The sequence below is a fragment of the Hylaeus anthracinus genome, unplaced genomic scaffold (genome assembly GCF_026225885.1).
Source record: "Hylaeus anthracinus isolate JK02 unplaced genomic scaffold, UHH_iyHylAnth1.0_haploid 3, whole genome shotgun sequence".
Lineage (NCBI taxonomy): Eukaryota > Metazoa > Arthropoda > Insecta > Hymenoptera > Colletidae > Hylaeus > Hylaeus anthracinus.
In genome coordinates, this window is record NW_026535284.1 from 9,802,312 (window position 1) to 9,814,586 (window position 12,275).

Consider the following 12,275-nt stretch of genomic DNA (forward strand, 5'->3'; position numbering starts at 1 on the left):
ATGGTATCCGTCAATGTCTACCTGTTTTTGACATTGGCGAACTTTTGGTAGCCACAATCGATAGTCGATATCTCGACAGGATGATTGAGTATCGATCGGGCAAAATTCTCACCTAGATAACAAATTTCAAATAACAATTGGAATTATGTAATGAATTTTGCAATCAAATTCCTCAAATTTTGGTATTCAAATTGCCTATCCTCTGCATGTGCGAATGAGTCACTACACAGATCATAAAGATACGTAGCAATCAACTAGGATGGATGAAACGAACTCGATGAAAATAAAAATGCTTTTACAAGTCATTTGTCATTTTTTTTTTGCAGATCAACCAAATGAGTTGTAATTGAAATTAGTCCGAATGTGGTCGTGTTTGAAGTCATTTTTTTTCGTAATGTCGTTATGAGTGATATTGTATCGTCGTTGTATTGGTTAATAAGTCACTCACTATTTATAGTAGGATGTTGTCGTCATTTATTATTCGAACGAACTTCTGCCTATCCCTGGTTTCGTGGCACCGTGTTGGCGATCAAATCGGGAAAGGACGAGGTCGCACGGATAGTGGGAGAACCGATAATCAGCAACGGTCGTCGCTCTTCTTTGGCTGAAACCCAGCGAATTCCTAAGTGTCCAAAGAATCGTGACACGATTATCGTTCCTTGGCGCCGGCACGTACTCTTTCCGGTTGTCTGCGAATCCTGCTTCACTTCCAATTTCTTTCCCTTCTTTAAGTAGACTTCTACATCTATTAGAGAAGATTTTTCGGGGAATTTCCTCTGAATTTTCGAGACAACGATAAGTATACGTTTATTTATCTAGAGCTTCGCGAGCAGTCTTTGCACCTACCAGTTTTAAATAGCGAATAGGTTGTCATTTATGGATGAAAGCCTATACTTATGTATGTCGCTAAATATAAAGGTGGAAGTCCCACGATCGATTTTCACGTAAAGAAGCTTCAACCAGAAGGTTATCCAACGCCATGAGTCATGCAGTTTTTCATAATTCTAAGGTTGACTTTGTTTTTTTGCTCGAGAGTTATGCATATGCAATCCACGGAGTTTATTTGCCTAACGCAGAAAATGCACGGATATTCAACGAATTTTTCTGCTTGAACACCTCGGTATTCTTGACTATTCATCGAATATAACTCCAATCGCACTCGAATACTGAATGTTATGAGAATATTGAATTATTCAAGCTGTGACTGCCCTAAGTAGACAGAATAGCTGGAAAAAAAATTCTCACCGACACATGTATTCGGGAAGGTCGCGTGTTTCAGCGATGATAAATGACTTTTCGAATGGAAGTTAGAGCGGTCGCTGATAAGCGAACGGATTTGCGTTACCTGTTGAACCACTGACGTTTTCCTTCGTTGGTTAAGTCTAATAATAAAGAATCGAGATCGCAACGAGAGACGATAATCTAAGCAACCACTCCAATTTTAAAAGCGAGTAGATAAGGTATATTTGGAGTTCAACCAGTGGAAATTTACTAGTTGGAACAAATGGAGACGACGACTCGTAATACTCCAAATTTACTTGATATAAAAATTATGAAATTTATGGAAAATGGAGTTTGAGCGGTCTACTCCAATTCTGAAAGTGGTCCAGTGGAAAAGGAGACCTGGATTCTGGAAAGTATAGCGAGCAAAGGTTCGAGAAATGTCGACACAGGAAGAAAACCTAATTTATCGCGCGCGAATCAGCTATCTGCAAAAGGTGGGAAAACGAATGGGAGTAAGAGAGAAAAAGAGAGTGAGAGCAAAAAGGCGACGAAGGGGCCGAAGTCACCGGCGATATACGCGCACCGCACGCCGCGGCGGCAAAAGGTGGGGAACTATTCATAGGAATGACTCATGTAGGAGATGACGCCGCGAATAGTCAGCCAGAATTTGCGCGCTACACTATGCCACCGGGCTGCCTCCCGTCCCTGATTCAGTTTGCCAAACGCCGAACATCGCGATATGATTCGCGAGCGTCTCTGGTCGTTAGAATGGAGCTGGGACTATTTGAGTAGGCCACAGCTCGGATAGGAGACTATTTGAATATGTAGTTGGAGTGGTTCGATATTGTAGTTCGATGACACTATCCAAATAGTTCAAGTAAGACACTACTTGTACAGTTCGAGTAGCTCAACACTGAAATAGTTCGCACACAAAATTTAGAAACTAAACTATCCCATCAGTAATGTGATATGTTGTAATGTGAATGTTGAATGAATGTTAATTGTAATGTATTATAATGTGAATGTTGGATGAATGTTAATATTTAAAACCACTAGGTATGATTATACGTTTTATAATTGTCAGTTATGTTTGTGTTAGTAATTTATTGATTATTCATTAATTTTGTATTTTGTATTGCGATTTCATTTTGTCTATGATATGTTGTCTGTTGTCTTTGAATTTTGACAGTTTTACACCGAACCTCGAAATAAATATCCTTACAGTAATTAGAATCCTCTGACAAAGGCCCCTGAAACTCTCAGCTCGATGCGCGATGACCCCGCAATTAGTCAATCGTCCAAGCTCGATAACCTCTTATTTTACATAGGCAACGTATCTTTCCGTTCCGGTTCTTTTCGATAGGGTGTTTATTGTTTGGATCGCGCGGATCTAGCGATCCCGATAACGCAACGGACGCGCGGGAGTCATCGCCGAGCAGAAACGCGCTGATAGCAACGTTCCCGTCGGAAATTGTAAACAGGACTCAGCTAAACGACTCTAGTGAATTAGACGCTGGCGTGGCTTGTGTAAGAGCCAGTGAACGACGCCACGTGCTGAATGAAACCGTTAAAAACCGTAACGCGACGCTTGCAGCTTGCGTGCGCGAAAAATTTTCCACCGACCTCGCGAGCTGAATGACTTTTCTGGGATGACGCTACCACGGTGGAAAGTTTTTCTAGTTGGGAGTACACGCTTCTGGGAAAACCGATTCAGTGGATGGACAGCATCTGGTAGATGACGGAGGAAAAACGCTGGCGACAAAACAAAAACATTAACGAATCTTTCTGGTATTAGAACGTTTAGAATATATTAAATTCTCTGGCTCTGAATTGTTGACATTTTTAACTGAAAATTTTAATTTTCACACATTTTATTCTAGTTTTATCTAATTGCAGAAATTCTTTTTTCACTACTCATACCGTCATGTCTCTCCTTAACGACCACTTATCTGTAAAGTAATTCCTACGGAATTAACCTGCTATTAAACACGCGATACATTCAGACGCTAATCCCGATACAGCTAATGGACTTCGATAGAAATCGGAGTGGCTTCAGGTACCAAATAAAACGAGAGGAATCATCCTAAACACGCGATCTTAAGTCGATAGGAACGACCAAGAATCCGCGAGGATCCTGTTCGATGCATCGAAGGAGGTTCAACGATAGAAATGGCGCAAGCGAGCGTGGCGTAAAAGCGAATAAGTCGTTCGAAGTCGCGTCAATGGATCGTGATCGTCTGGTTTGGCGCGCAGACGACGCCGAAGCGACACAGGCGAGGAGCTGCATTCCGTAAAACGAGCACGTACGCGCGCGTTTCGACGGAACGAGGCGAGAAAACGCGTTTAGTGGAGTACGTACCGAGAGTACTGTTACTCGAGCGCCGATAGAGAGGAGCACGAGCCACCGCCGATACGCAATCTTACCCACCCACGTTTCCTCGACATTTTCCATTCAATTTCCCGTTGAATTCACCGCCTACGCAATTCAGTCGAGCGGGATCAGCAAAGACCGTGTGTGACGGATGGAAAATGTTCCCTTTTTACCATTTTAAAAACGGAGGGAGTCCATGCGAGATCTATCATTTAGGAAATCGTAAAAATTAAATGATGATTGATGCTTGTGACTTGGAAAAGTTTATCCGATTTTTACCATTTTTATTTTAAATACGTAGTCAGTTAGTACATGTACTATTATTTGCAATAATTAGAGTTTTACAATTATCCAGCCAATCAGCATACTGAAAATGTTACTCTGACAAGTAACATTAGAAAATTATGTAATCTACGAGAGCTATTCCCATAATCCATGCCCGAGAGAATAAATTTGAATGTCCATCTCTGAGAAACATATTTTTTACCTACATCTGAACATTAAAGAAACCGCAATTTGTTATGTCCACCTCACACGGAAACGTGGAGTTACTATCGACGATCGTAAATTTCGAGAATAATTTGCAGATTACTTCACACCAATTGGAAGAGAATGGTATACCCGAAGGACGATCCGTAAGAATGTGAATTTTTCCGTGTGAAGAAACCACGAATTTCTGCAGTACATAAGGAAGCACCATCGTGCAATGGTAATAAAAACTTGCGAGACTAGGACCTGTCTCTGCTTTTAGCGAAAACGGTAAACTCGAAGGTCAACGTGTAAGAAGATATTCGAGATGTGGGAGTACGCGAGTCGTAAGTATTGAGTAATCTCTCAGGAAATAGCTGTTAATTATAGAATCGTAAATGTTGGGAACAATTTGCAAAAAGTGTCGTAACTGACAGAAGAAGGAAGAGAATTAGAAAAAAAGAAATGGAAGGTTTTCACACATCAGCTGGCACACGTTGTTCATGAATTGCATTTAAATTTTAATGAACGTAGGAAGCCACGTTATTTATACGTAAGTTCATATCTACGTTTCAATTTCTCCAGATTAACAATTTTAATGTGTGTTAACGTTTCATGCAAGACAGTGTGCAAGTTCAGAGTGCCATTGTGAAAATTGTGAAGTAAGTATAAGTGTTTGTTCGGAAAACTTTAATAGAATTAGGTTAGTTAAGAGTTCCACTTCGACGTCGTGGAAAGAGCGTGAAAGAAAAGGCGCAGACGCGACTTTCGACACGGTCGCATCATCGTTATTTCCGAAAGTCAGACGCTCCCACGTGATCTTACGTAAACAATAAACAACGAATATAACGTATCGTCGCGCGTTTTTTCGTCAGCGAACTGCTACAAAAATAAAGAAAAAAACAAGCAAAAAATCACACTACACCCAATATCACTTGGCATCTTTCGGTATCGAAACAGTCTCGACAAGTCGATCGATCAGTGGATCCTCCACTTTTCATTTAAACTTCTTCAATCGTCGAGATTCAATAAATACTTGAAGCACGTCCTAACTTTTTGTGTAAACAAATGATGGGGCGAGCTAAAAATGCCATTCGTATAAAAAGAACCGCAAACAGTCATCTATTTTCAGCTGGGAAGACAAGGTTAATCACTTAAATCCATTGAAGGGAAAAAGTTTAGTTTATAAATATAAAGGTACCGCGCACGTTGTTAGACTTGTTAAGACTGTTAGTGGGTGCATAATTTCATTGTTAGTGTACGATAGCATCTATATTATTTATTATATTTGTGGGTTTATAAATTTCTCGTCTGGCATGCACGGAGAAAGAGAATTCAGTCTCGGAAGGAGGTGAAAACCGTGCATGGTCAGACACTCCGAGTCAGGCCTCAGGCAGTCTGTAGTACTCTGTACTCATTCTACTTAATTACGACGCCACGCCACTAGGCCACTTTCGTTATCTTTTTACTAGTCTACAGATTTATGTATAGATAATTACTTCTAATTTAAAATGACAAGGAATCAGGCAAAATACATTCATAAAAAAAAAAAAAGGAAAACAATCGCACTTTCCTTTTTTACTTCTACGCTCAAGTTTCTACACCAGTTACCCAATCTACCACCCACCAAACCGAGAAACTTCTACCACCACTACCCCAAAAATAAAACGATCACTCACCAAGTAGAAGAGTAGGCTCCCTATTATCTTCCAGCAGGGAAACCAGCACGAGGAAGAGCGGATGCTGCACAGGCAACCTGTCCGGATCATCGGTGCAGTCGTCGTAAACAACCACCTCCCTGTAGTGTCTCTTCCGCAGCAGCTCTTTGCCCTCCTTGGTGGTAGCTAAATCAGCCAAGGTCGCCTTTCCCAGCTGCAACCTCCTCCTATTGAACCGATCGGAGCAGTTGACGTTGATGGCGCCCCTCACATGGTTCACGTTGTACGAGATGAACGGTCGACAATCCAGCAATACAGGACTAGCGTTCGTCTGGTGATTGAGCAATCGACGCGCCAATTCGTCGGCGGTGACCGTTCTGGTTCTTTGCAGCACTAGCTGCCTCTGCAGCGTGTTGTTCTCCGAGCAGGGGCTGGCTGGGAGGCTCACAGTCTCCAGCTTGCAACGTTTCGAGGCGGACAGCTGATGCTGATGGAAGTGGTGATGATGATGGAGATGGTAGTGGCGGTGGACGTCGGACAGAGGGTAGTCGCAGTCGGTGCCACTGCTGCTTGTCGTGCTGATGCTGCTTCCGCTCGCTGTCAGGCTGCAGTTGGCGCTGTCACTGCCGTCGACGATGTCCACTCCGCTGCTAGTGGACGAGCTGGGCGAAACGGTGGACGTCGGAGAGGGCAGGAAGCTGGACGCGCCAGCGGGAGGGCCTGGCTCGCTCAGACTACGGTTCAGAACCAGCTTGAGGTTGTCGCGGGAACGTCCGGCCGAGACCGGCTCGCAGCACACCAGAGTCGACATCGGTGACGGCGACGGCGATGGCTGCGGGTGGTGGTGGTGTTGATGTTGGAGATGCGTCGTCTTGACGTCAGTCGCGGTTATATCGAGACGCGGCCTCGACGTCGACGCTGAAAAAGAAGGAAAAGATGGTCAGACGTGGCGCGGGCACTGAGCGCGGGACGAAATGTTGGTAACGTGGAGATGGACCAGGTAGGGGGGGGAGGCAAGTGGAATTCTCCAATAGAAACTTGGTTGGACCAGCTGAATGTCGCCCGGTAACCTGGACTGATGGAAACTGGCAGGTGTTGTGGACGGTTTCGTGCTGGGTCGGACAAGATTCAGGGGTAATTAACACTTTAGGAGCTGTTTGAGAAGGAGATATGACTTGGAAGCGGATTTTGGGGATTTGTATATGTTAGTTTGGTTAGATATTCATTTTTAATGTTACCAGGAATATTATGTGTAAGTAATCAACAATAGTGTTAATATTATAAATTCCAGGGGGTAAACACTGCAACTAGAGAACCTATGAACAACCTGGGAGTTGAAGTGCTAAGTTAGTAACGGTTGATGGAAAAATTTTATAATTATCTAGGGGACGTTGGAAATTATATTAATTATTGCTTGAAAGAATCCCTTATTATGGATTGATTTGTTTACGTTTCGTGCGTTATTTAAAATCCCGTTATCTGGATGAGAATTTCAACAATATCTCGCAACGCCGAGCGTCTTGGATGGCGTTATCGTCTCGAACCGTGACGAACAGACGCGTGTCCGTGGGTCAACGATACCCCGAGGACAGAAAGCGATCGTCAATAGCCGCGCAGCGACCTTTTAATCTATCCTCGATAGCTCGCAAACTCGAATCTCAAACACCCAATACGCGCGCTCCGTTCCAGAGACGCTTAATCGGTGAGTCACACGATCGTTTCGCGGCTTATGGAATCTCGCGCTTCCTTATTGCTAGGCTTCCATGAACTACGATAAAACCTCGATGCACACATGCTACACCGGCTATCTGGTCGTTAACTCTGTCGTTTTCTCAGCGAATCGGCGCGGGAATAGTTTCACGAGGGACGAATGTTTCTACTGTGTAAATATTTCGTTCACTTTGTCACTCCGTTTGATATAGGTTTGTAAACCAAGTTTGAGAAAATGGTTGGAGTAAATTCTAAAGAGGATTTGAATTTTACGTGAAAAAGTTAAATAGAGTTTGCTAAAATTGCTTCTTAAATGATTCGTCAGAGGTAAGTAAACATCCTGGGTGTATAAATAGCTACACCTGCGTGGCAGGAATTCGAGTATGAACACTCCAAACGTGTTAATATCGCGACGTGATTTTATTCGGATTGCATAAACTCTTACGCAAATATATATTATATTTTTTTCTCTTCTGCTCGAGGTTTCCGACGGAATAAAGACCGAGATAAAATAATTTCCCCCGTGAATGGAAAATAGCAGGAAAAGCGTCGCGACGGCTTTCCCGTTCCTCGAGGAACAATAGCGCGATTGATAAGATTAGTTGCGGTCTCGGGATCAGAGCACAGTGACTGTTGCAACGAGAAAAGGTACAGTGCGGATTATAAATAAATTATACCAAAATCAATCCTATAACTATCCTGCCTTATTTAAAAGTGAAATAACCCTTGGCCATGTCCTGTGGCAATGATAGTAAACTGCAAACAGACTTCCAAGCGAAAATCGTGCTCCAATGATCGTGTTTTGTAAACATTTCCTTGGAGACGGATCCCATCTTCGAACGATCAACCGTTCGAGGCATCATCGTGATGTTAGGGTAAATACCGAACTCGATACACTCGTTACCGACGATCCGTGCTTTTAAATAGCAATACGAACGCGATGAGTCAGTCCATCGAAATACGCGCCTCGTGTTTGCAGTCGTGTCGCGCAAATCGCGACGACTAAAATATTCCACGACTTGCACAGGTGCTACCACAGGAGTCATTACCGCCGGGATCCAGGGAATTCGTCTCGCGGGTGAATGGCGATGGCGGTGATCCCCGAGCTATTATGTCAGCCAAATCGTTTTACATTCGACCCGTCGCTTTTTGCGCCGAGGAATGCTTCCAAATAATCGCAACTTAACACTCTTCCATGAACCATATTCCAAGTAACTGTTACATTTCGTTTCTAAAAGGGGCCAGAATGAATAGGTTGGATAAACGGTTTCGTTGAACGGAACAGACCTATCGCCAGGCCTGGTTCGTTCACCTCTATTATCAGGACGTTCTGCACCTGAAACACCGGAACAGCCTAGGAAAAGTGTCCCGACGGCCGCGTTTGGTCGTTATCTCGTGTGTACGGGAGATACAACCGGTAACGGTGTTGCACACCAACGATTCTAATGCAGCCAACGAACGTGCTTTCACTCTCGAACGAACGGGCCGTCGCCGTCGATTGTTATGCAACGCGAGTCGCGGCCATTATTTCAGGTTCGTTTATGAACGACATCCTCCAAGGTTAATAAAGTCAATCGTTCGCCTCGATGCCAGTTACTCGGGTCTGATAAAGGATTAAGTGTCGCTTAAACAGCCTCGGTGAGCCGGTCGCGCCGTTGACGGGGCACGTGTCACGGTGGGCCCTAGTTTTTTCAAGTCTTCATCGTCGATTTAAAATTTATCTTGATCGTGGTTGGTTCGAACAACGGAGATAGAAAGTGTTTACAAAAATTTCGGAGCTTATGGAGAGCAGAGAAAATAATTTGAGATTCTGGGGGATGTTTGCTTTTAATGTAGCTTCCATCTTTCTTAGAATACTTACTGAATTAGTAGTATCTAGGTACCTGGAGTAGTCTTAAAGGTTTAGAATTAATTCCTGCATCTGATAGATATTAGCGAAATTCATCGAGGCGATTACGCTATTGTTACGAGACCGACAGGGAGAGACCGTTTCTAATTTGGAAGTTGGACGACGACCAGTGGTCCCGAAACGTTGCGAAAGACCTGGTGCAAGAGCGATGGTGGTCCAACTTAGAAATTACGTGATGCGTCGGGGATTTTTCTGTAGCCCTTCGAGCAGACTTCTTCTGACTTTGGCCTAGCACCTAGCAACGAATGGTAAGTGTCTCTAATTAGAAATCGAACTCCACTCACTCAATAAGTGTCACTAACGAGGGTCAACCCCGGACAATTGGTCAGCGTCTCTAGACTCTAAACAAGTGGACACCTAACAGTGGATCCTAAGAACTTGGTGAGTGTCGCTAACGAGGAATCAATCTCAACTCCTTGGTAAGTGTCTCTCGATCCGAAATCGAGTCCCAACCTCTCGGTAAGTGTCACTAACGAGTAATCAGTTCCAAAGGCTTGGTCAACGGTCCCGTGGAAGGGCAGTTCGGATTTATAGCGATTGTTTGCGTGAACTCGAGCAGCGGTGACCCACGCAAGGCGGCTCTTTTGTGTCAATGCCGTGCCAACGGACTTAACAACGCTATTCGTCGCAATGACGCCTCAGGATCGAATCGGAGTGACTCAGCCAACTAATATTAGAAGGTGAGGAGGCTGCTCTGGCCCGGTCTCTCTCCTGGTTTGTGCCTCTCACTCGTCTCTCGTTTCTCTCTCCATCTCTCTGTCCTTTTTTCGATCTTTCTTTCTCTGTTGGACGGGCCAAGAGACTCGTTCGCGTGTGTTGTGTTCGCAGCGCCGCCGCGGAGTTTCTCTTCGGGCACGACGAGTCTTCGGGTTCGTTGTTTGGAATGAGTAAACGCCGTGGAATTCGACGCTTCGAGCGGCGAATGGCGCGCACAACCTGGGCCCGGGCTTTCAGCCTGCGGACAGGTGTAGCGCCAGCACCTGCTGCCTCCGTTCCGCGGCCACATCTGGATCCAGTCCTGGCCAGAGCCTTCCATCGTCCTTGCGTCGAAACGTAACGAAACGCTTCTTTTTTTATCGACCACGGTAAAGGTACCGACAGTTGATCAGGTGTATCAGTGGTTGACACGTTGCAAAAGAGATTTCAAAATACCTTTCCAGGAAGATGGAAGCTATTTCCTCGAGTTGGAGACATTTGCTGTGAATATCAGGGACTAGCTGACGAAGATGTGGCTTTTCACCCTTTACCTTCGTCCTTCTAGATAAATTACCAACAACTAAGTACAGGTTGCACTGTTTCTCTGACCGAAAGTACATATAAAAGCATAGGGGTGGGTAGCTAATGAGTGGCACCGTGATACAATTTTGTCTGCAATCGATACGTATCGATACTTACCAATGGGTATCGAATAAGTGTCGATTCTATTCGATACTTACAATTAAAACGGTTTCGCGTAAAGCGATACTTTATCGGTGTCGACATTATTCCTATCACTGCTGTCGATACGTACAGCAGTGCTGTATAACAAAACTAACACGAAGACGCTCGAATTTCACTTCAAAATCCAAGGTATTTAATGACATAAAAATAAAATAAGTTAACCCTTTCAACCGTAGCGTTTCATACAAGGAAATATACCACTCCAAGCCAAGAAAAATGGAGACTGAAGGAATTGAAGAACCCATCTGAGACACCCGAAGTGGTTCATCGTACCACGTTACTCCTATTGTGATCTCTGTTTAACCAAGAATGTCAATCACCCACGCTCCTGAATATGCTTCTAATTAGATTCCATGTACATACTGACGTCTGTTACCAAGTCCAAAGCAACGACAGGTGCTCGATCGAACTGAATCAAGTCACCTGAAGTGATCCAGTACACTTGCTCTCACCGAGGCGTTACATCAGTCCACGAATGATATCAGTCATCCACAGGCCTGGGTAAATAACAGGTTGACTGCCAAACGAATATTTTTGAAAATTTCTGCCAAGATTAAATATTATTTAGACTATTTGAGTCAACGTAATCAAACATTTATCGCGGTATTTATTTTTGTTTAAGCTTGCTCTTTACTATCCTACCAAAGGACAGTCACATGCTTAGGCCATTTAGGATGGGCGTCGTGCATTCGCACTGGACTTCTACACGTGGAGAGCAGCAACGTGGTTACTTCAGATGGCCTCGAGTAACCCATGCCAACGCAAAGCCCACACTGGATGTCTAGAGCGAATGTATGACGCTCTTCCTAAATGGATTGAAGAGTACATCTGAAGTATCCCTAACACACACATTCACACCTGCATCTCAACCGAATCAAGCCAAACGTAAAGCTCAAATTGGAGCAGATCCGTGCATGATCAATTTATACTACCCACAAGTTAAACAATCCTTCCGGCTCAAGTAACCTCGACTCCTGCTTTTATCCTCTAAGATCCTCTATTCACCGATCCCCACACTCCTCGATTACACGTCTAATTACACGCGACAGGAATCCGCCGTGATTCCAACAGATTCTCCCCAGGACAGGTGGTTTAAAGTTCATCCTCGGCGTTCATTGATCGTTGGGATCCGGGGAATAAAAAAATAGGACCGAACGGAGCCCGTAGTTCGTCAGAGGCACCTACCTTTCCCGATCGGTCGAACCGGTTCGCCTTTACGACGAAACCAACAGCCGCCTCAAGAGTCGTGCCGGTGACGCACCGTCGTCGTCGTTCGGGGCCTGTTCAAGAACCTGTGCACTGCGTATCCCGGTTAAGTGTCGACGATAATCCACGTGCGAGCACATGGAACCCACCACTGTCCGATTTTCGAGGTGCACCGGTCCTAGCGTCGATCGAACCAAGCAGGAAGGACACCAGGTGGAAGGACAGCGATCGAAGAAGAAGAAGAAGAAGAAGAAGAAGAAGAAGAAGAAGAAGAAGAAGAAGAAGAAGA

At 44.4% G+C, this 12,275-nt stretch overlaps 2 protein-coding genes and 1 long non-coding RNA gene across 4 annotated transcripts in view; 2 read left to right on the forward strand and 1 right to left on the reverse strand.

Moving 5' to 3' along the window:
* The window catches only part of LOC128894182 (dual specificity protein phosphatase 10), a 61,504-nt gene that overhangs the window by 39,061 nt on the left and 10,168 nt on the right, over window positions 1–12,275 (reverse strand). The window contains exon 3 of the mRNA XM_054155717.1: window positions 5,743–6,639. Coding sequence (XP_054011692.1) covers window positions 5,743–6,639 — 897 coding nt within the window. The remainder of the gene's footprint in view (window positions 1–5,742; window positions 6,640–12,275) is intronic.
* On the forward strand, window positions 1,962–5,736 carry LOC128894185 (uncharacterized). The gene is made up of 3 exons (XR_008461476.1): window positions 1,962–2,101; window positions 2,588–3,012; window positions 3,121–5,736. It is a non-coding gene; the product is annotated as an uncharacterized LOC128894185 (long non-coding RNA).
* Window positions 11,967–12,275, forward strand: part of LOC128894184 (pre-mRNA-splicing factor CWC22 homolog) — a 13,346-nt gene continuing 13,037 nt past the window's right edge. For both annotated transcript variants that reach the window (XR_008461474.1, XM_054155731.1), the window contains exon 1: window positions 11,967–12,275. This exon is cut by the window's right edge and continues 106 nt beyond it. Coding sequence is in view for 1 of the 2 variants with exons in the window: in XM_054155731.1 (XP_054011706.1) it covers window positions 12,125–12,275 (151 nt within the window). In the remaining variant the exon portion in view is untranslated.